Source organism: Staurois parvus, unplaced genomic scaffold (assembly GCF_062004578.1).
Source record: "Staurois parvus isolate SC_StPar_1 unplaced genomic scaffold, SC_StPar_1.0 ptg000704l, whole genome shotgun sequence".
NCBI lineage: Eukaryota > Metazoa > Chordata > Amphibia > Anura > Ranidae > Staurois > Staurois parvus.
Genome location: NW_028318500.1, coordinates 6,491,411 through 6,515,788, shown reverse-complemented (window position 1 = coordinate 6,515,788; position 24,378 = coordinate 6,491,411). Strand labels below are relative to the sequence as shown.

Genomic DNA, 24,378 nt, shown 5'->3' with positions numbered 1-24,378 from the left:
CCACAAGACTGGTAGGGAAAAAAAAAAAAAAAAAAAAAGTGAAGACCTTAATCAAAGATGAGACTTTACGTAAAATTCTTAGCTAAAGACAAGCAAATTCTGGAATACAATTAGAGTAACACTGTACAGTACTCAATGCAGTCCTCGGACAAGAGAAATCTGAATTTCTGCCACTAGGAGTCACTGCAGGGCAGAGGTTAAAATTAGTTTGCTTGTGGGTTCCATCTTGCATCTCCGACAGTTGGGCGATCGCTGGGATACCATAGATAGTTTGATCTCTTCACAGGCTTAATTGACAGGTAAAAGTAAATCTGAATTTATCTTTATAAACACCCTACTGATGTTCTCCACCATCAGAGCATAATGTTTACCTATAGTCTGATCAGTAAACGTTTGCTTCCTCTCAGTAAAACGGTGAGACTAACATCTGTGCCGATCCCAGCCAGGTGCCTGTATGTAATATAACTCGGGAAGGACAAGAGAGAGGAGTGGGGGATCAGTGTGCCAGATATGATCCAGCAGCTTTCCTAAGCTACTCTGCATGAGGAAAACTGCTACAGACCCTAGTATTGTGTCCTCTAGTACGGTTTCCTCCAGGCTCCCCTGTACTGTGCTCGACTGGCCTCCTTATAAAGTTCTCTTCTGCGCCCCCCCATCTGTTAACTCCTGGATCCCCTGCTGACATCATGTACACTGATTAGCAAAGTTTTGTTCCCCCCCCCCCCTTTAAAAAGTCTGTATATGCACTAAAGCATGCACGTTACACTCACTGTGGAACCTAAGGGGTTAATCCTCCACATTATGTAAAAAGGCTGTTTGATCCAGTCTTCTCTGATCCTCCTTTTACTGTCCCGAAACCATCTGCTGATAATACAGAGCCCTAGAAGTCACACTGCACTTGCTCCGTTTGGTATGTGTAGTTAGAGAGTTTTCTTTGGGAGGGTACATGGGATCAGGGCCAATCAGCACTGTCCAGAGGGTCAGGGGTTATGCAGCCTCATTGGCTGGTCACAGTAGAATGACACTTTATCCATTTTTCTCCCGGACACAGACACAGCTCCGTGTTATAACCTGCTTGAACTTACTCACCAACCAAGTCCCCAAAGACAGTTCCAGGCCTGGGGCTGTGCAACTACCCTGAGAAGCACTCAGATACCAAACAGTACACAAAAAATTCGAAAAAGCACAACAATGCAAAAGCCCAGTCCTAGAAGGCTAGCCCTGCACATCCAGTCCAGCAGAAATGCTAAAGAAATACTAATCCAGATAGCAGCTATGAAAAAAAAAAAAAAAAAAAAAAAAAAAAAAAGCAAGAAAATCTTGATTGAAACCCGCAAAAGGGAGAATGCTAGCAAAAAAAGCATAGCTTAAGAAAAAAGTATTCAACCAAGGACACTAGCAAACAACTATGGGATGCTGGGTAGAAGGAAAGGGGTATATATGGGGTGGATTAAAAGTTTCGGTCCCAGCCTCCTCTAGTAAAAGTATAATCTGACAGTTTCCAGATTCCTTTGTCCCTCAGTGGAAGAAAAAAAGGATTCCATATAGCAGTAAAAATCCAGAGAACACAGCATAATGTTTAAAGAATTTCCCCCTAGTATAGGGGAAAACTAACTTTATGCCATAAGTTTTATGCCAGAATCAAAGTGCTCAGTATTCAATAAATGGGAGATATTAACCAAATGCTCTCACTGACTGCTCTGATCACCAATGACCTTCAGGAAAACCATGCACCTGTCCACCCCCACCCAACAAATTTGTCAGCCTTTCACCAATTTAAACTTACTGCTCTCCCGTAACTTTTCCTTGTTTGCTGTAAGGTTTGACAACAAAGGCTTTAAATCCAATTTGGCTTTCTGAAACATCTCTAAGATATCAACTTTGTCAGCATTTTCTTCAAATTGAATAGGAGCAAAATAATTTCCAGAATTCTGTCCAAGAGAGGGAATAACTTGTTCCAAGCCTGTATCCAAAAGACAATAGTGTGAGCTCACATCCCTTAAAATGCATATTTTCTGTAATAAAGCTCATAATGGCTAGACTTCATTACACATTAGATGAACATAAAATTTGAGCAGATTGAGAAACAAATTCTCAAATTTAAACATCACCATCTTCATGCTTGTGTTCTCCCTGGGCAGCACTGCCCCTTATTACAACCCCTTTTTCTTTATCAATTTCTTCCCTAGTTCTAGCACTGTGCACGTGTCCTGCCTTTTCTCTTTACAAAGAGCCAATTAAACTGTATGCGCTTCCCACGTTTTCCTAGGAGGTCATTACATATAGAAGGATTGGATTTTTGGTTTACCTGTAAAAATTCTTTCCATGATCACAGGACATCTTCAAAATCCATTATGATGGGGGCAAGGGGGGGGGGGCACACACAAACACCCCGCACCCCCTCCAGACATGCCCTCAGTTTTTCTTTAGCAAACCATGAGCAAAAGGAGAGGGATCGCTGTGTTCTGTGATGTTCAAGGAATTTATAGGAAAACCAAAAATCCCATTTTCCTAATTGTACATCTCAGGACACAAGATATTTCCATATCCATTACGATAGGGATGTTCCAAAGCACTGAATAAGTGGAGAAGGCAACAAGCCAACAGACCCAAACCTCACACAGCCGCCTACAAGACTAACCAAATGTCACAGCCTCAGGAGGTTTGAACACCCACTTGGTAGTAACAATATGAACTGAAGGAGAGGTAGAAGAGTTATAACTCTGAGCATGGTTAATTACCCAGGAAGCACCAACACTCCTAGAAGAATGAGTCACAGAGCTGTGGAACCTTGCCCTTTAAGCCATAAGCTTGAGAAACTGGCGCACGCATTGAGGAATGGCACATTTGGAAGCTGCATGACCCTTCAGAAACACAAAGAGGGAACCAGAATTTCAGCAGTCGACTTCAGATAACATGACTGCAGGAACCACCACATCCAAGATAAGAAGTGCATCGTCAGCTGGCATCTGAAGTATGGGTTAGAAAGAAGGCAACACAATGTCCTGGTTAAGATGGAGCGAAGAGACCCATCTTAGGAAAAAAAGGATGTAAAACCACCTTGTCATGATGGAACACCAGAACTCCTTCCAAGTCCTATGGCAAATCTTCCCTGAAGCTGCCTTCCTACCTTTTAGTAAGGTAAAAATGGCAAATCTTGACATCCCCGTCTCGAGACCCTGGCTTCAACAGACAGTTAAAAGTCAGTGACTAAAGGATGGAAGATTGGGTCACTCCAGATGGGTACCACAAGTCACCAAACATGTTTACAATGTTCTCCTGGGCCAAGCCAGGACAGCAGGATGCCTTCCAACCAAACCTCATGAAGCAGAGGAAGAAGCTGTAATATAAAAAAAGGAATAAAAGTTAGGGAAAAATGATCCCAGAGTGTCAGAGCATCTACTGCAAACAGAACATCTGGGGTTCCGCACCTTCTGTAGAGTTCCTCAAACACCCCTGGTAGTTAGCAGCAGAGAAGATCCACCTGACAGTTTTCAAGGTCAGAATGTGGATAGCCGACAGGGCCAGGACAGGAAGTGCCACCAAGACAAGAGTACATCCACTTAAAATCGTCATTACCTGTGGTGCTTCCCTGATGCCACTAGCATTGTCTAACTGAACCCTTACAGGGAGGCCTTCCAGCTGCACTGAGCAGAGCAAGAAGAAAAAAAAAAAAAAAAATCTCCCTCAATTCCAGGATGTTAATTGGTAAAAATCTCTCCTGCAGTGCCCAAGTCCCCTGGATTGAGAGATTGTCCAGAACTTAACCTCAGCACACCAGGCTGTTGTGCATTATCAGGACAGTCTGTCAGCTGTGGACAGGCCAAAAAACGGCAGGACCACAAAATTGAAAATCCACGAGTTGCAAGAATCCAATGTGAAAATATTGGGATATGCAGATAAGCATCCTTGATATGCACAGATGCCAGAGTCACACTGCTAGAGAGAGGCAACTAATGACTACACAAATTCCATCCAGAATGTCAGCATCCCAAGAAACTTGAATCTTGGCATCAAAGATGGGGCAGGACATTGGTGTTCAGTTTCAGAAACGTGAACATGTTTGAGTAAACACATTAAACCTGTCGCTGTTGGGAACCACAGTATCTTTGAGTTTGCCAGATGATGTGGACCTTCTGACATCTAGGTTCAATGGGAGCTGGACAGATCCACATCCAGGACTAGAGACCCCAAGCATTTGCTCTTCAAATACTGTGGGATCAGTTCTCCAATTTATGACAGACTTTACAAATTCTGCTTGCAGTATTCATGTGGAAGGTGCTCTGATGAGTGATTGCCCCAGCCTGGCCCAGAACACTGTGCCATGACATCTTGGGAAAAAAACCCATGCACTCGTGCCTGTTAAAACCAGGGTCCTGAGAGAGGAGAGTCTGATTAGTTAATTTTAAAAAGGCAAGGAAGATTTACCACAGGACCTGGAAAGTCCTTGCGAGGCTCAGACTCCTTCCTTGTTTTTTGTGGGCTGTAATCAAGAGTTGATCGGGGATTGGCCTCGAGTGCAATCATGGGTCAGATTTTGGTCCTGGCGTTACTTTTCCAGAGGCCGATTGCTTCACATTCCTTGGTGCAAGGAGTCGTCGTGCATATTGTTCCAGCGGTTAAGGCTACTAACTTAGTGGGAATTCAATGCAAGGATATCCCTTTAGTCTGACAAGGAAGGTTATTTTTCTGGCTGCTCTTTGACTGTTCATACAAGAGGAACTCAGGAAAAGTTCCCAGTGCTCCACTGTGAGAAGGTTGTTTCATTGCCTCAGCCATCCTTTTTAAAGTGGTTTCTTTATTTCACCTCAACCAGGACACTTGCCATCTTCCGATCCAAAAGACTCAGACAGTGGGGGGAAAATGCTTTTTACACCTTGAATGTGGTTCATGCCACCAGATATTACCTGAAGCCCATTGCTGCTATTCAGTCTGATTCTTTGAGCTTCCCGAAGGCCCAAGGGAGGGTTACACAGGGATTTCCTGTCTTTTTGCCAGTAACCGACCAATCACCTAAGGGTGGCAGCAAAACCCTACTGTAACGGATATGAAGATACCCTTGTCCTGTGATGTACCCACAGGATTTTACAGGTAAACCAGAACAACAATTTTTCTACAACCAGAACAGGAGGAGGAACTTCTACCACCCATTCCACTTCAAGGCCACTCTTCCCAGAAGAGCAGAATACTCTTCTGGTGAAACCTTTGCACAAACAGTCATTATCAGAAGGCGAGCTCAGGGACCTCCACCAATGCAGTCAATATTTTGATCCAAATGTGCTCAAATCTGCAGTGTTTAAAGTGTTTCTAAAGGCTTCAGGTTACTAAAGGCAAAAAAAACTTCAGTGTGCAACTCCTCCCTGAGCCCCAATTATACTTACCAGAGTCCAATTTTGATGCAACGATGTGCATGAGAGCAGTGGCTCTTCCAGATATCTCGCTCCTCATTGGCAGAGACAGCAGCATAAGCCAATGGCAAGCTGCACTTGGGGACACAGTGGCAGCTCAGGAGCGAGCACTCACCAGTGCCCCCTGAGCAAGCAGGTGGGATGAGCCAGAAGTGCCAGTGAGAGATCAGATCAGGGATGCTCCATGCAAAAATTGCAGAGCAGATTTTTTTTTGGTTAAATTTGAACTTTCAGTGCTCGGAGCTTGCTTAGCTGCACAACAGTCAAAATCAGCTGTCAGAATGGGCACGTTTGCGAAGTACCGTGGTTTACCCCTTTACGTGGTGTGAAAACAAGACTTCAGCTGCATGAAAAACTGCAACAAACACAGGCTCATTGGAGAGAAAAAAACAAAACAAAAAACAAACAAAAAAAACCACAAGCTTCTAAACTACAAAAAGTTATGTTACCGTTGAGCACCCAGTTAAAAGCTCCCTACCCCCCAACAAAGGAAAAAAACTCCAGCTGAATAGAAAGCCTGAAATTAGAGGGAAATGCAAATATTTCATAAGTAACCTGAGAAAGGCTAATAAGATTCTTGCATAAACCCAGTGGTGACTTGGAACTCTTAAAAGCTCCAAGTGCTTGCTTCACTGGCACGTGAGCAATACCACATTATAAAAATGTAAAATGCAGCGCTGACAAATGAAAGGTGCCAATGATACAAATGCACAAACAATATAGTAAAATAAAAACGGAAATGCAATAAAGTTCTGTGAAGGTGCTCTCTGCGTTCCCAGTGCATATGGTAGAAAAGCGCACTAACCAGAAGCGTATTCATAATAGGCGGTGTCTTCATTATCCTGAAGATCCCCCCCTCTCTGGTCAGAATATGGACTGGAACTGGAGAAAATGAAGAAGCGCCCTCGTGTGGTGAAGATGGGATCCAGAAAGCCAGAGATCCCCTTCCAGGGATGTGTAGATAGGAAATCCTTGATGGTAAAAAAAAAAAAAAAAAAAAAAAAAAAAACTTTCCCCTCTCTGGAGCTGGTGGATCACATCAGGGCTCTGAAAATTGAAAAGCTCCTCACAGGAGACCGAGGGAAAAACTCAGTGTAGTATATAAGTTAAATATTAGAGCAAGTAAAGCAGGGATGCAATGAATCGCAGTGTCAGGTAAATACGAATAACTGACCATCCAGTATCTAAGATGGCTGCCAGGCCTCCAACGTGGCACCAGCGACGTGACGCCACGACGTCCTGGGCTCCAGCTGACACGTTTGGTGCGCACGCACTTCAGAGGTCTCTACTTCTTCGTCTCTACCTCTGAAGAAGTGTGTGCACATGAAACGCGTCAGTGGAGCCCAGGACGTCGTGACGTAACACCGCCGGTGCCACGTGGAGGCCCGGCCGCCATCTTAGATACTGGATGGTCAGTCATTCGTATTTACCCGACACTGCGATTCATTGCATCCCTGCTTTACTTGCTCTAATATTTAACTTCTATACTACACTATGAGTATTTCCCTCGGTTTCCTGTGAGGAGCCTTTCAATTTTCAGAGCCCTGATGTGATCCACCAGCTCCAGAGAGGGGAAAGTTTTTTTTTACCATCAAGGATTTCCTATCTACACATCCCTGGAAGGGGATCCCTGGCTTTCTGGATCCCATCTTCACCACACGAGGGCGCTTCTTCCTCATTTTCTCCAGTTCCAGTCCATATTCTGACCAGAGAGAGGGGGATCTTCAGGATAATTAGACACCACCTATTATGAATACGCTTCTGGTTAGTGCGCATTTCTACCATATGCACTGGGAACGCAGAGAGCACCTTCACAGAACTTTATTGCATTTCCGTTTCATTTTACCATATTGTTTGTGCATTTGTATCATTGGCACCTTTCATTTGTCAGCGCTGCATTTTACAAGGTTTCCTTGAATGTTTAGCTGCTTATTTTAGAGCGCTCACTGTAGCATTTTACTATTACAATACCACATTTATTTAAGCTTCAAATCTACTGACCAAATCAAATACTTTTCAAATCCCAGTAGGCTTGAAGACAAAATACCAAAGACTAGCAGAACAGATAATGAAAATATTGAAAGCAGTTTACCTGCTAGCCTTTCCAGTTCTTCATGAGGGGTGGACCTTAGGCTACTGGATCGACTCCCAGAATAGCTGTTACTGGAGAACCATCTACTAAATCTGCTGGAAGCCATTGATCCTTCTCCTAGTACATCCTCAATCATCTGCAGGAACAGAACATACACAGACTAAGTGATTGATCATGTAGAGAGTGTGACATGAGTTCCAATGGTGTTACACTTACTTGTAGGTGAAGGGACCACTTTGTGGCTTTGGAATACCAGCTTTGAACCCGAAGTCCAGCATTTAGATTTTAATGCCCCACCATTCACATTACTTCATATGAAGGCAATTTGTATAATAAACCACAATAGCAATACAGAACCAAATCACGCTGCACAACACAAAACATGGACTACCAAAACTCAAAAGCACTGAGCCAAGGAATTTCACCAAAATTAACATGAGCCAAACCTGCCTAGGCCAGCTAAACAAGACAACCTATAGATTCACAAAATGATACCCCCCAAACTAGGGCAGAAACCTCAGATACACATCCTATAGAAGATGACTCACGGTCTAACGTGGACTTACACAATTCAGCAAGAAACAAAAAAAAAAACAAACAGTTCTTTCAGTGATATATCAAGCCAGGTAAAAACAAAAAAAAAAAAAAAAACACAAAACAAAAACCATCAGACACCCTCTGTGTGCAAAACTGTGACTACCCATCACCAGTTTAAAACAAAAAAGATAGGCAATAAGTATTACTTAGAAGAGCTTTAAAGATTGCATGCCAAGACAACATTATGGAGGCTTACAATACCCACAAAGATTTGGTGCTTTTAGAGATACAAATGTGAGCATTACACCACAGCACTTACCGATGCCAAGCCAGGGACAGACTTATCCAGGTTAAAGAACTCATTAAAGTCAAACTCCCCTGGGGCTGGTCCTGGGAGAACAGCCTCTTGAGGCACTTCCTGGTCAGCCGATTCTCTTTGAATAGGAACTGCTTCCTCTTCTAAGACACCACCATTACATTCAATTCCTGAGAAAAAGGCCATGAAATAATGAACCTTATACAGTTTAGAAAAAGCAGAAGACATGTTAACAAAGACAGTTTAAACTGAACAGTTCTCCTGGGTATGTTATATTGAAATTATAAAAAAAAAAAAAATAATCACATTATATCTAGTCTAGGTTTTTAAAATGTTAGAGATATTGCTACCAGCAAGATTTCAGTTCCTTGACAAAAAAAGCCCCAGAATATACTGAGCTCCAACTAAAGCTCTCACTAGATTCAAACCAACTTGGACTTATCAGTTGGTAAATACTATGAGGACTCATTACGCAAAAGCTTTGGATTGGGCATGTTAGAAATTTCATAACAGTAGCTGGAGGAAACTAGTGGGCTACAAAACTATGCATATTGTTATGGAAATCACAAGTCACATTAGGAAGCAGACCTCTCCTCCCCCCCAACCATAGTTCCCACAACTGCCAATACACTGAACATTTGGGACCTGGTACGATATGCCATAATTGTCCAGAATGGGCTAGAGCAAGTTTAGTTGACAAATTCCCCAGTTCCATCCAGGCCTAGACGAAATGGCTTTCAAAACACTGGTCTATCCAGGGCCATTACAACTAGACCTTGTAACTAAACATGGTAAGAGACAGTTTCAGAATGAGAAGAGGCCCTAGACATCCAGGAATAGCTCAGATTCTGCAAACTTATTAACCTTTCAACAGTTTGGAAACTTGACTAAGAAGTCTTAAGTTAAAAACCCTTGATAAAATTCCCTTCAGAGTCCAGAGTACATAGCACTTTAGCCCTGTAAATCTGTGCTGGGGTTGAAAAGCATTTTAACCACTTAGCTACCGACCTATAGCAGATATACTGCTACAGGGCGGCTGCTCTGCACAAAACCATGTAAATATACACGATTTTGCAGTTCTAGGTAGGTGGCGCGCACGCGCCGCCCTACCTGTGCGGCCATTGCTTGCATCGGATGTCAATCACTGGGTCCTGGCCGGCACTCTGATCTCCACTAAAGCTGAGAGGGGAGAGAGATCTGTGTGTAAACACAGATCCGTCTCCTGTCAGCATGGACATGCTGCTCTCTGCAAAGCAGAGAGAAAGCATCATGTCTCCCTAGTAAAACAGCACACAGTGTAATCACAACAGTTACCCTTGCTTGCCCTAGATGTTAACCCCTTCCTGCTCAGTGTCATCAGTATGGTACCAGTGCTGTTTATTAGCACTACACACCGCCATTTGTAGATGCTATAAAAAAAAAAAAAACTCATGTAAACCAATTTACACGTATTGGTATTTTATTTTTTTTTTTTTTTAAGCAAAGACATGTAGCAGAATACATTTTGACCTAAAATTATGAATTTTTTTTTTCTTTTTAATTGGATAGGTTTTATAGCAAAGTCAAAAATACTGTTTTTCCCAAAAAATTTAGTTTATAGCAAAAAAACAAACGTCATTTATGTACAGCATTGCATGAACACGCAATTATCAGTTAAAGTAATGAAGCGCCATATTGCAAAAAATGGCCTTGTCAGGAAAGGGGGTAAATCCTCTGGAGGGCAAGAGGTTAATGACCCTTGTTGCTTTGGGTTAGAGAGTTAAAAAGTCTTTGCCCACAACTGTCCCCTCATGGCATCTCACCATTCTACAAAATGGTCTGTGGCTGTAAATGTAGCCCATGCCCCTGTCATTACTTGACTCCCTAGGAACAGAATGGCCTCACACCCTGTTTGATGAGCACCTACTCAAAATTACTTCTAACATTACCTCTAACACTAGCAAATACAAAAATACAACTGTTGGCGCTATATAAATCCTGAACAAACCGGTGACTTTACCAAGTTTAAAACCTCTTTTCCTTTGAGCCCTTCCACCCCCCCTCCAAGTTCTTGTGTCTATGTACAGTGTTTGCAAGTTTGTGTCCTGTTATGGAATGTTTAATTTTATAGTTCTTCCACAACAGGCTGTATGAAAAGTTAGTCTAGGGGGTCTTGAAAGATTTCAGATCAACTGCATTGTATTGTGATTAAAGTGATATTAAGCCCAGAAATATATTGCAGCTTACCAATCATTGGATGTGGTGGCTGTATTAGGTTGTTTTTTTAACTCTAGGGGGGTAGGAGTGTCATGGCTATCAGAGGGATGGGAGTGCTATATGTACTAGCAGATTGCGGTACACTAACAAATTGAAGATGAACTCAAACTAATACTTTATAGTCCATTACAGCAAATGTTTTTGGGATAACCGGAGGAAAAAAAAAAAAAACCCACACACAAACCACAAAAAAAAAAAAAACAACACACACACACACACACACTGGCTGTATTACCAGGTGAAAAATAAATGAAAGCTTACAAAGGAAATCAATAAAGACATATCCAAGAATTGGTAAGCTGTGATATAATGTTTGCTTTTGGGTTTAATACTTACTGGAAAAGGTTCGTGTAGTGTTCCAAATGCCTGTTCGTTAATTTAAACAGAAAAAACGCCAATTAAAAAAATAAAATTAATCAAAGACAACACACACGTATATGGACCAATGCCAGTTATGCTTAAACATTGTTTGGAAGAAAAAGGTCAGGAAGAAAAGTCAGGAAACACTCAACCAGAAATGTAAGCGTATGCTTCACGAATGTGAAGCTGAACAGCAGAAACGGTCACCTGCCTACAATGGTTTGCCACTGACCGTTTAAGATCTTGGAGGATTGTCAATGTACAAGAGTTATTAAAAGGAAGAGTCACAGAACCAAAAAAAGCCATTACTTGCCTTCTTTCACAGATGTTCTTTTGCGTGTTCTTTTTCTTCCCTTCTGATCTTCTTCCAGAATTTTCTCATCAAAGCCAGTGAGCTCTATTGTCTCAGACTGGCTAGTAGGACCACCAGAAAACCATTCGGGCTCCTCTTCTGTATAGGAATCATTCCTCTTGCGTTCACCAAATACTCTCTTACTATCACCATATTCTCTCTAAATGCGAGACAAACACCAAAGCAAAAACTCAAGTGTGCATTAGAAATCTAGGACTGCTGACCCCATTCAAACTCCTGTGGGGAGAGAGAGACTCTCTCTCGATTTACCATGAGCATTACAAGAACCCGTGCGCTTCATTTGATAAAATCTACTACTTGCAGCATTCATGATAAGGTTTCTATCAAACTACATTCTTCAGGAGAAGAGACACAGCACCTCCAGATGGCCACTATTTAGAGTAAGACTTAAATCATCTGCACAGGTTTACTTAAATGGGGGGGCGTAACACCACAAAAATAGACTCCTCCCCCCCCCCCCCCCACTTTGTGGCAAAATGTTGGCATATACTGTATTTTTTGCTCCATAAGATGGGGGGGGGGGGGGGGTGACATGTCTGTCTTATGGAGCAGCCGGTCCGGTATTTCCACTGGGCCGCCCGCTCAGCTCTGCAGCAGGACCTTACCTGTTCCTCGGTCCAGCGCTGCGCAGTCTTCCCTTTGGGGAGCAAGGGGCGGGAACCTGAATTTGACAGGTACCCGCTCCCACTTTCGCGGAGTTGTCCTCCCTTTAGTGCGCATGCGCAAAAAGCGCTGTGCTTTGTGAATGGTACGGCGTCTTCTGGGACACATGACAGGTCCCAGAAGACGCCAGACTTATTACAAAGCGCAGAGCTTCTCGCGCACTAAAGGGAGGACAACTCCGTGGAAGTGGGTTCAGGTACCCGCCCCCCTTCCCTCCCCAAAGGTCAGCAGTCTTGGTCACCTCCTCTACTGTGTCCACAGTCCATTAGTTCAGAATATTTTTTTCTTCTTGTTTTCTGCCTCTAAAACCTAGGCGCGTCTTATGGAGCGAAAAATACAGTAAATAATGGTTTCCTTTATACCTATATTAATGTACACACATGCAGCAGTCCCACTTCATGTACATTTTATTTTTAATCTTATACAGTAGCAGTAACAAAAGCCAAGCTTGCCGAAACCTCTGTGCCGAGTCAACAAGCAATACAAAATGTGCAACTTAAGGACCACCAGACTCCTACCAGTACCATGAATATTGCCTTAGCTTGAACTGGCCATTTCAATAACAAAAACCAAAGCAACAGGTCTTACCCTGAAACGCTTATCTTTGTACTCCTTTTCCCTTGTCTCACGAGGTTCTCGTAGATCTTTTTCACCTCGCAGATCACGTTCAAACCCTCTAGCAGCTATGATTCTGCCACTGCCAATTCTTCTGCCACCAATAAGTCGCAAGCTCTCATTCTCCTTGTTATCCAGGGGACTCCCAGATCGACGGGAACCGACAGCTGCAGTAACATGGCAACCACCCCCAAAGCTCCGTCGTTGCGGACTGAGGACCACATCAAGGTCATCTTCCTTAACGCGCTCTCTTGGGTCTGCAAAAAGACAAATCCATGCTGTATCTGTCTATAAGTCATCAAGAGAAGCCCAATAGAGCCTGGCACTTTACCTGCTATTCGACGTTTCAGAGATCCTCTTTCTACTTCAGTGTCTTTTCTGGAAGGGTCAACAGGAGAGCTGCGTCCAGAATTTGGATATAGAGATGCATGCCATTTCTCAGGGTCCCAAACACCATCACTGCCAAACAGGGCCATATATTTTTCATAAAGTATAAAGGCAAACTTTAAATCAAAATCAAACTTTCGTTAACTAGTCAACTCAAGCACAACATTCAATGCTACACACCTGTCATATTTGTCTAGTAAACAAGATGGTCTCTGTCTAGAGTGTGGCAGCTCCTTGATGTCCAGAAGTTCTTCCTGTTAAAGCAAACAGTTACTAACCATGAAAACCCCAAAGCATTTCACAAAGAACCCATGTCATCTTTTTCATAGCAGTTGCCTGTATAGAGAACAGCCACTGATTTGCTTTATAGTTACTAAAATAATGGAAATACCTTGGAGTATTGGTGATGGGATTTGCTTCGAGGGGCCTTCTTGAGGTTACCAAAAGATTCTCTGATGTCTGGGTCCTCTTTGTGATCCATTCCAACAAGCCCAGATATCCACAACAAACCTAACAAGGGGGAAATTTGTTAGGTAGCCTTAGTAGCAGATTTTTAATAAGCTAGCCTGGGACAACTGTGTAGTCTGCAATACTTTACACTGAGGCAACATGAATATCATCGAATGAAACTTATTTGGTCAAACTACCAAAAGACAACTGCAGCACTTAAAATAAAATCACACAAGACATATGCCCAATGAAAAAAAAAACAAAAAAAAACTCAAATTTGTCCATTGAAGAAAGCCAAAATCGGGAGTGGGCATCTTAGCAGATTTAAAAGAAAAAACAGGCCATCATATCACTAACAGGACAGAGTTCAGTATTCTGAAAGGAGGTTACTGTTAACAGGCTACCATTGGCAAAGGTTTAAAATAAGTATGGTCAAAGCTTTTGATCATGCCTCTCTTAAGGGTCACAGGATTACATTTGCTTTTGTACTCCTGTGAAGTCCAGTTATAGCAGGCTATATGCCACTATTAGGCGACGAGGTAGACCTGCATCAAGCTTGGAAGGATCTTAATATCGGAGGAGAGGTTGTTTTTTCTTGTTTTTTTAATTTAAATGACTGTAAGCTGCAATAGATAGCATTATTTAGCTTCAGGTTTCAGATCACTTTAAGATCTGTGATGGTGCAAACATCTCAGTTTTGTTCTGGAACTGTAAAATAGGTTTGAGCAGAAACAAACCTTTCGCTCTCTGGGATGATCACTCCCTGAGATAGATGATCGAGAGAACAAAACACAGATTGCAGATTCAAAAACATTTGATTGTCTACTGTGCAAGATTCAGCCGTCTGCCTTCCACATCTAAGCTCACTCTCCAAGTAGAAAAACCGCCACTCCTTTGTAGTACATTTCCTCAACATGGCCAGAACTTGTATCCCAACTGGAAATCCACCTTGCCTCCTGCATCAAGTCAGTGGATTAAAGTGAAACTACATTTACCTTGGCTCCAATGATACGGAGTCCCCCACCTGACATCTTTGGGTGGCCAGCTTCCAATCGCGGGCCGGGGATGACCTCACTCATGTATGTGCAAGAGATCGGACAGAATCAGCATTGCCAGGCTTGTACAGTGAGCTCTGTGTGTAGCCAACTGTACAAGGGCAGAAAGGCAGGTAAGAAACTAATACATGGAAACAGAATGTCTCTTTTGCATCACAATTCCTGCCTGTACGTCCTTTTGCATTTTTTGAGCTCATGTTTCACTTTAATAAAAGATAACAAAAAAAAAAAAAAAAAAAGGCGGCCAATTTCCATACACTGAAGCCAGCGCTGGGATCCAATCATGTGACCACTCAGTGGTCTGACCTGAACCTAGTGGCTCTCCCCCAATTTTTCTGTTTGCCTCATGCTGGCATTGTGCCTACAGAAGCATTTTGCAGAGCAGTTTAAGTATTTCAAATCCCCAGACCTGTGAAGTGGCTTTTTGTTGTTGGACAGCATGAAATTGGTGCAAGGCTTCCCACACCACTCCTGCGTGATCTCAGGCTATGACAAGTGGTGAGGAAACTGAACACGATTTGGACAGAAGTTGCACCACATCCCTGTTCACACCAATTCATTTTGTAAGGACGCAATCGCACTTCAAAGTATCAGTTTTGGGAGTATTTCCATGAGTATGAGTAATCATGAAAATACTTGGTTTTAACACCGATACATCCCTAATTACCAGTCAAGATCAGAATACAAAAATCCACACACTGAAAAACCAATACAGAGGGGTCATCTGGCGATTTGTTTTTTTTAAAAAAGCATCATAAACACACCAATATGTTTTGTTTCACGAATTTGTGTGTAATCCTTAAGAGGGAGGAGCCAAGAGCACTGGCAGGGGACCCAGGAAAGAGAAGGATCGGGGTTGCTTTGTGCAAAACTCTCACAGAGCAGTTATGTAGAACATGTTTGGGGGAAAAAAAAAAAATGATATAGATATACACACACAGTTGTGTTCAAAATAAGAGTGTGTTGAAAAAAGTGAATTAAGTTCAAAATCCTTCTAATAGCTTTTATTTCCATACACACAAATGCACTGGGAACACTACACATTCTATTCCAAATCAAAACAGGAATATCAAATGTGTTCCTCTAAAAAAATTGAAGAAAAGTGATTAGACGGTTCAAAAAAATAGCAGCGTTTGTATTCTTTACAAACGCAAACATTGACTATATAAACTGAAAAATGTTTGAAGATTTTGCTTTCCTTTGAATCAATTAATATTTAGTTGTATAAGCACTGTTTCTGAGAACTGCTGTACATCTGTGTTGCATGGAGTCAACCAACTTCTGGCACCTGTGAACAGGTATTCGAGCCCAGGATGATTGGACTACATTCCACAGTTCTTTATTTCTTGGTTTTGCCTCAGAAACTGCATTTTTGAGGTCACCCCACAAGTTTTCTATTGGATTAAGATCCGGGGATTGGGCTGGCCACTCCATAACGTCAATCTTGTTGGCCTGGAACCAAGATGTTGCACGTTTACTGGGGTGTTTGGGGTCGTTGTCTTGTTGGAACACCCATTTCAAGGGCATTTCCTCTTCAGCTTGAGGCAGCATGACCTCTTCCAGTATTCTGATGTATTCAAACTGATCCATGATCATTGGTATGCGATAAATAGGCCCAACACCGTAGTATGAGAAACATCCCCATATCATGATGCTTGCACCACCATGCTTCACTGTCTTCACAGTGTACTGTGGCTTGAATTCAGTGTTTGGGGGTCGTCTGACAAACTGTCTCCGGCCACTAGACCCAAAAAGAACAATCTTACTTTCATCAGTCCACAAAATGTTGCATCATTTCTCTTTAGGCCAGTCAATGTGCTCTTTGGCAAATTGTAACCTCTTCAGCACGTCTTTTTTTCAACAGTGGGACTTTGCGGGGGCTTCTTGCAGATAGCTTGGCTTCACATAGGCGTCTTCTAATTGTAACAGTACTCACAGGTAACTTTAGACCTTCTTTGATCTTCCTGGAGCTGATTGTTGGCTGAGTCCTTGCCATTTTGGCTATTCTTCTATCCATTCGAATGGTAGTTTTTCGCTTTCTTCCACGTTTTGGTTGCCATTTTAAAGCATTTGCAATCATTTTAGCTGAGCAGCCTATCATTTTCTGCACTTCTTTATAGGTTTTCCCCTCTCTAATCAACTTTGTAATCAAGGTACGCTGTTCTTCTGAACAATGTCTGGAACAACCCATTTTCCTCAGAATTTCAGAGAGAAGTGCACTGTAACCAGCATGTACAACATTTGCTGCCTTCCTTAACCACTTGCCTACCAGACACTTATACCCCCTTATTTACCAGGCCAATTTTTAGCTTTCAGCGCTGCTGCACTTTGATTGACAATTGCGCGGTCATGCAACATTGTACCCATATGAAATTTTGATCATTTTTTTCTCACAAATAGAGCTTTCTTTTGGTGGTATTTAATCGCCACTGGGCGCTTTACTTTTTGCGCTATAAATAAAAAAAGTGCAAAAAATTTGAAAAAAAAAGTTTGTTTCTATTATAAAATTTTTCAAACGGGTATTTTTTCTCCTTCACTGATGTGCGTTGATGAGGCAGCACTGATGGGCACTGATAGGCGGCACTGATAGGCAGCACTAATGAGGTGGCACGGATAGGCGGCACTAATATGCAGCACTGATAGGCGACACTGATGATGGGTACTGATAGACAGCACTGACTGGCATCACTGCTGGGCACTGACTGGCAGCACTGACTGGCACAACCCCTGGGCACTGACTGGCGGCACTGACTGGCACAACCCCTGGGCACCGACTGGCGGCACTGACTGGCAGCACTGCTGGGCTGCACTGGTGGACACAGGTGGGTGGCACTGGTGGACACAGGTGGGTGGCACTGGTGGACACAGGTGGGTGGCACTGGTGGACACAGGTGGGCGGAGCTAGTGGGCGCACTGCTGGGCACAGGTGGGCGGAACTTGCGGGTGGCACTGCTGGGCACCGATCATCAGGGCACTGATCATCAGTGCCCTGATGATCGGTGCCAATCCCCGCTCTGACAACTGCCGGTTCTCGGCAGTACTTTCCTCACGATCTGACAGCGTGAGGAGAGTGCAGCCGAGAACCGGCACTTGCATTTCCCTCTGATCAGCGTGTCATTGGGCACCGCTGATCACGTGGTAAAAGGCCACGGAGATCGCCGGGTGCGCGCCCCCTGGGGCGCGCAGGAGAGCGCGTTCTGGGAGGACGTCATATGACGTCCACTCAGAACTGGCCGGCCGCAGTGTAGCCGTCATTCGGCTATCTGCGGTCGGCAGCTAGTTAAAGAAGGGCAATAATTGCCACCTGTTTTTCAAAGAATGAATGACCTCACTAAGAACTCCACACTGCTATTATTTTGAATATGCCCCTTTCAATTACACAGAATCAGCAGCATGCATGTCATGACTGTTGGATTTCTATTACTCTACTACACCTGCTAGTAAAGTATTTGCCATGTAGAAATATCAACACACACACACACATCGTGCAAAAGTTCATTTGTTTCAGTAATGCAACTTAAAATGTGAAACCAATATAGGAGATAGACTCATGACATGCAAAGCAAGATAGTTCAAGTTGTGATTTGTCATAATTGACCTTTAAATGGTCTCTCAGTCTGGTTCAGTAGGAATCACAATCATGGGAAAGACTGCTGACCTGATAGTTGTGCAGAAAACCAACATTGACACCCTCCATAAGGAGGGAAAGCCTCAAAAGGTAATTGCAAAAGACGTTGGATGTTCCCAAAGTGCTGTATCAAAGCACATTAATAGAAAGTTGTGTGGAAGGGAAAAGTGTGGAAGAAAAAGGTGCACAAGCAGCAGGGATGACCGCAGCCTGGAGAGGATTGTCAGGAAAAGGCCATTCAAAAGTGTTGGGGAATTTCACAAGGAGTGGACTGAGGCTGGAGTCAGTGCATCAAGAGCCACCACACACACACACAAGGATCCTAGACATGGGCTTCAAATGTCGTATTCCTCTTGTCAAGCTGTTCTTGAACAACAAACATCAGAAGAGTCTTACCTGGGCTAAAGAAAAAAAGACCTGGTCTGTTGCTCAGTGGTCCAAAGTCCTCTTTTCTGATGAGAGCAACTTTTGCATCTCATTTGGAAACCAAGGACCCAAAGTATGGAGGAAGAATGGAGAGGCACACACTGCAAGATGCTTGAAGTCCAGTGTGAAGTTTCCACAGTCTGTGTTGATTTGGGGAGCCATGTCATCGGCTGGTGTTGGTCCACTGTGCTTCATTAAGTCCAGGGTCAACGCAGCCGTCTACCAGGAGATTTTGGAGCACTTCATGCTTCCTTCCGCAGACCAGCTTTATGGGGATGCGGACTTCATTTTCCAGCAGGACTTGGCACCTGCCCACACTGCCAAAAGCACCAAAGCCTGGTTCAATGACCGTGGGATTACTGCGCTTGATTGGCCAGCAAACTCGCCTGACCTGAACCCCATAGAGAATCTATGGGGCATTGCCAAGAGAAAGATGAGAGACATGAGACCGAACAATGCAGAAGAGCTGAAGGCCGCTATTGAAGCATCCTGGTCTTCCATAACACCTCAGCAGTGCCACAGGCTGATAACTTCCATGCCACGCCGCATTGAGGCAGTAATTGCTGCAAAAGGGGCCCAAACCAAGTACTGAGTACATATGCATGCTTATACTTTTCAGAGGTCCGATATTGTTCTATGTACAATCCTTGTTTTATTGATTGCATGTAATATTCTAATTTTCTGAGATTGTGGATTTGGGGTTTACATGAACTGTAAGCCATAAGCATCACAATTATGACAAATCACGGCTTGAACTATCTTGCTTTGTATGTAATGAGTCTCATATATTAGTGTCACCTTTTAAGTTGCATACAATCAATATTACTTTTATTCCTTATGCCGCTAGCATTAGAAAATAGATAGGAAAGTATTTCATATTTACTGGTTTTAAACTTTTTTTTTTTTTTAAATTTCTTCAGTTACTTCCTGGATTCTTGCCTAGGCAAATGAAGTCATACATTCCACGAGTCTAAAGAGGAAGTAAACTCCCACTAGACACTAGTACCTACAGGTAAGTTTATAATAAAGCTTACCTGTAGGTACAAGGAATATCTCCTAAACATGCACCGTTTAAGACAGTGGTACTCAACCTTCCTAATGCCGCGACCCTTTAATACAGTTCCTCATGTTGTGGTGACCCCCAACCATAAAATTATTTACCCAGTAATTATAATTCATGAAGTGTCGTTTTACCTCCAATACTGCTGCTTTCAACACCGTAGCTGCTTTCAACACCGTAGCTGCTCATTACACATCGGAAATGTGTTTTCCCAATGGTCTTAGGCGACCCCTGTGAAAGGGTCATTCGACCCCCAAAGGGGTCGCGACCCACAGGTTGAGAACCACTGGTTTAAGAGATACTCAGTGTTCCTGCAGCTGATTACATCACTGGCGCATTCACTCTAAACAAATGGCATACCCATGCCATTCCTTCAGAGCTCTGTGCCGCGGCCGAGACTTCTGTACAGGAGAGATGTCTTTGCAGCTCGGCCAACACTTGCAAACACAGAAGGAAGACCGGATGAAGATGGAATCCCTGTCAACAGTGAGAGCGTGCCACTGGACGGCTTCATTCTAAGTTAAGTCTTTCATAATGTGCTGGTATGCGATACATACCATCACATTAAGACATTTTGCAGGGGACATTTTTTTTTTTTAATCTTTTTTGGCTGTTTACTACTGTCACGGTGTGCCTTCACCCTCCCCTCCTGCAGCGTCCTCATCCTGCACATAGCCTCTGAAGCCAGGCTGTGCAGGATGGGGGGAGGGGACCCCTGCCTTAGGATCACAGCTCATCCGGCAATCTAGGCGGAGGAGCTGTGACCCCCCCCCCCTGCCAGGAGACCCCAGCAGCAGACAGACGAGATGTCTCTGCGCGACCCTGGTGGATGCAGAGCGGGCACGGGGGCTTCCCGCTCTCTGCACACTCCAGCGACAAAGGCCGCGCTCACAAGAAGTGCGGCACGAGTCAAGGGGGCGTGCCTCATTGCCCCAACAACGCGCACTGGGCCAGCCGATGCAACCCGGAAGCGTCCTGGGAGCTTTAAAAGGCCGGAGCTTTTGTGGGAGGTCCGGGCCTCTGCAGCCATCCCCGCTGAGCGCTCTGCATGAGCCCCCCCTCCTCTAAGGTCAGACTCCACAGCCATGACTCCCGGTGCTGTTCCTGACAAACTGGCTGCTGCGAGGGCCCCTGCCTGCTGATCGCTGGGCCCCTGGAGAAGCTGGCCGCTGTGAGGGCCCCTGCCTGCTGACCGCTGGGCCCCTGGAGAAGCTGGCCGCTGTGAGGGCCCCCGCCTGCTAATCGCTGCTGTCCCCTGAAAAGCTGGCAGCTGTGAGGGCGGCCGTCCGTTGCTGAGGGTCCCTGGGAAGCCGCCCTGCCTGCCGATTGCTGGGGCCCTGGGAAGCCGCCCTGCCTGCTGACCACTTTGCCCTGGAAGCCGCCTTCTGCTGAGCGTCCGCAAGTCGCCTACCTCCCTGGAAGCCGCCTGCTGCTGAGCGTCCGAAAGTCACCTACCTCCCTGGAAGCCACCTGCTGCTGAGCGTCCGCAAGTCGCCTAACTCCCTGGAAGCCACCTGCTGCTGAGCGTCCGCAAGTCGCCTAACTCCCTGGAAGCCACCTGCTGCTGAGCGTCCGCAAGTCGCCTAACTCCCTGGAAGCCACCTGCTGCTGAGCGTCCGCAAGTCGCCTACCTCCCTGGAAGCCACCTGCTGCTGAGCGTTCGCAAGTCGCCTACACCCCTCCCCCCCCGAAGCTGCCTGCTGCTAAGCATCTGCAAGACGCCTACCGTGAGTGTCCCTAGAAGCCATGAACTGCCCCTATTGTGCACCCAGACCACCCGTGTCCTGAACTGTCCCTGTTGTGCGCACAGACCACCCGTGTCCTGAACTGTCCCTGTTGTGCGCACAGACCACCCGTGTCCTGAACTGTCCCTGTTGTGCGCACAGACCACCCGTGTCATGAACTGTCCCTATTGTGCGCTCAGACCACCCTAGTCATGAGCTGCCCCTATTGCACTCCCAGACTACCCTTACTTGAACCGCCCCATGACGTGCCCAGAGTTTAGCTACCTGGGATGCCCCCGAGTGCTTGAGCCATCGTTAGCCTTGAGTCCCCGTGAGCCTGATGTCCCTAGTACACTGTGTAGGAGCTGTGTTGAGGCCAGACTCCAGAGCCAAAGTCCCGTTGAGTCCCCGTGAGCCAATGTTGCCCCTAGAAAGCTGTGTGGGGATTGTGCTGAGATCAGACCCCATCGCCAAGGCCCCGTTGAGTCCCCATGAGCCAGCTTACCGTGGGTGTCCCTACAAGCTGCATGTTGCAGAGTGCCATGAACTGTCCTAATTGAGTGTCTTTCATAGTTCAATAAAGCTTTGTGTGTTCCCCATCTTCGTTGTGTGTTCTGTCCTGCCTACGCTTCCATCACAGCTACCATTTTAAAGAGGTGAGAAGGGGAGGAGTGGTTTTCTCAGCAAAGCACACTCTCCTACTTGCTTGAGCTAAGGGAAGAAAGATCCCAGGAAATAAATGCTGCATGAATCATTACTCAAGATGGCCGTTTTTCAAAACTATTTCTCAACAAAATAAAAAGCATAGCCACAAAGCTTTGCTTTGAACTTCAAAATTAAATAGTGTTCTTGGTTTGTGTGGTGCTCAGATGCAGGGAAGAGCCACTTCAAGCTGGCCAAACATACAATGCGCTTTAAATTTCCCTTTAACTATGGTCAGGGCCTGCCTGATGGTACACAAAGGATTTAGGTCTGGCCTTATTATATGGTTTTGGTAAATCTATAGTAATTAAATTCATATAATGTCTGGCCAAGCCTTACTACCACTGCATGTTCTGGTAGCAACTATAAACTCCTATGCCTTCTGTACTGAAATGTATTGTTGCTGTATTGTCTCCCTTTACATTGTAAAGTGCTGAGCAAACTGTTGGCGCTATATAAATCCTGTATAATAATAGTAATGGACTGCCCTTCTGTCTGAGTGGGCCAATGGACAAAGATTATCCTCCCCACCAAGAATGCAAAAACCAAAACAGAAGTTCTAACCCTTCTCTATCTAAAGCTAGATTTAAAAAAAGAAGGTTTTCCCACACATAGCCCTTTAGAAGGGCCCTATAAAGCAGCCCAGCCATCCGCTTCAATGGGCTGTATGGGAGCTACTCACTGACCAGGCTACAAGTACAGTGTCCCCACTGACTGAGGAGCCACCTGACATACCCACAACGCCATACAAAGTCATTAAGAAGCACGCTCACCAGAACAACCACCGCGGCCCAGGAACCCGTTTACAGAAACGTAGTCAGAGAAAAGACCCAATAACCGCCAGCCACCCCCCAAAGTACCCAGACACACGTACTGGCACAATGTAGGCCAGCCCCGAGCACCTGCCGCATGCCCCCACACTTCAAACCCGCTCAAAATCCCCCCTCTTACCTGAATACACCCCCGCTCCGGCCCGGTTCCCCCCTCCCTCTAATACCCCCCGCCGCGTACGGACGCCGCTTACGCACGGCACGCAGTGTACGCACACAACGCAAGGCACGTACCGGCCCCGCGGCTCCCCCTCTCCTCGCCGGTCTGCTCTCCGCTGGGAGCTTCGGGGCCTTCGCTGGCCTCTGCCTCACGTCGCACCGATCTACGATAGCCAGCAACCGTTCCAGGCAGGCACCGAAAATCGGCTACGTCAAAAGGACCCCAGGCGTCCTACGTCACACGTTGACGTTAGAGAGGGCGTGTCGGCCAGACGCTTAACCCCTTAATTAGCGGGCGGGGGAGGGGGGAGGTGTGAATCACGTGACGCTGATGATGTTTGGTTTAAAAGTGAAAGTGAGGTCATCAGACATGACTGGGCAATACAAGATCCTGGAAAAACCTGCTTCTGTTGTACAAGGAGGGGTTTGGATGACTGTGTGTGTTGTCAGCGACTCACTCCAGTCTTGCTCTTAGTGCCACTACAGTCATGTGCTCAGAATTGGAGCGTTGGTATGTGTCTGATATCACTGTGTTGGGCAACCATCAATGTATTCTGCACATCCCACTGCTGCTCTTGAAAAGCTTTTAAATGCATAAAATCAGCCACAGAACCTGTGTAATTAATGTGTTCAGTTTTAAAGGGATGAGGTGGCAACACTAGTCTTGTGACTTCTATCAGTGTCCAGCTGAGCACTGGTTAAAGTTTGTAGGAGGAGTTTTCATTCTCCTCTGGCTGTCCTATGAGGCTGCATAACCCCTGACCCTTTGTCCAGACAGTGCTTGTTGGCCCTGTGCTGATCACATGCACCCCTCTAGCAATATACACCAAACCACCACGTGCAGAGGGACTCCTAGAGCTCTGTACTATCAGCAGATGGATTGGGGACAGCTAAAGAAGGGGAGGTTCAGAGACGACAGGATCAAACAGACTTTTTACATAATGCAGAGGATTAACCCCTCAGGTTCCACAGTGTGGATAACAAGCATGCTTTACTGCATATACAGACAGATTTTACTGTTGTGGGTTTAGTAACACTTTAAAACCTCAGACTCTGCCAATCAAAGGAAGTTTTGTAGTAATTCATAGAATACAAAGCTCCATGTGAATGGCTGAGCACTGCTTAGCCCAACCAGGGGCGGACTGACAACTCATGGGGCCCCCGGGCAATAGGGGATCATGGGGCCCCTGTGTCCTTGCCCAAACTCAAAAAAGCCTATGAAAAAGGTACCAGGGGCATCTCATGGGGCCCTCTACTGTCCCCAGGCCCTTGGGCAGTGCCCGAGTTTCCAAATGTTCAGTCTGCCCCTGAGCCTAACTATTATGTTCCTGGAGTGG

The 24,378-nt window shown here is 45.0% G+C and overlaps 1 protein-coding gene across 5 annotated transcripts in view; it reads right to left on the bottom strand.

The window, feature by feature from the left end:
* The window catches only part of EIF4ENIF1 (eukaryotic translation initiation factor 4E nuclear import factor 1), a 60,100-nt gene extending 36,816 nt beyond the window's left edge, over positions 1 to 23,284 (bottom strand). The window contains exons 1-10 of one of the 5 annotated variants that reach the window (XM_089653270.1): positions 23,117 to 23,284; positions 13,399 to 13,517; positions 13,188 to 13,261; positions 12,952 to 13,079; positions 12,594 to 12,877; positions 11,283 to 11,481; positions 10,946 to 10,975; positions 8,357 to 8,523; positions 7,501 to 7,636; positions 1,787 to 1,963 (exon numbers count right to left, since the gene is read on the bottom strand). In XM_089653270.1, coding sequence (XP_089509396.1) covers positions 1,787 to 1,963; positions 7,501 to 7,636; positions 8,357 to 8,523; positions 10,946 to 10,975; positions 11,283 to 11,481; positions 12,594 to 12,877; positions 12,952 to 13,079; positions 13,188 to 13,261; positions 13,399 to 13,488 — 1,285 coding nt within the window. In that variant the 5' untranslated portion in view covers positions 13,489 to 13,517; positions 23,117 to 23,284. Of the gene's footprint in view, positions 1 to 1,786; positions 1,964 to 7,500; positions 7,637 to 8,356; positions 8,524 to 10,945; positions 10,976 to 11,282; positions 11,482 to 12,593; positions 12,878 to 12,951; positions 13,080 to 13,187; positions 13,262 to 13,398; positions 13,518 to 23,003; positions 23,023 to 23,116 lie in introns of those variants that run through there. The other 4 variants (XM_089653268.1, XM_089653269.1, XM_089653272.1 and 1 more) reach the window with 4 other exon arrangements.
* Positions 23,285 to 24,378: the final 1,094 nt, after the last annotated feature.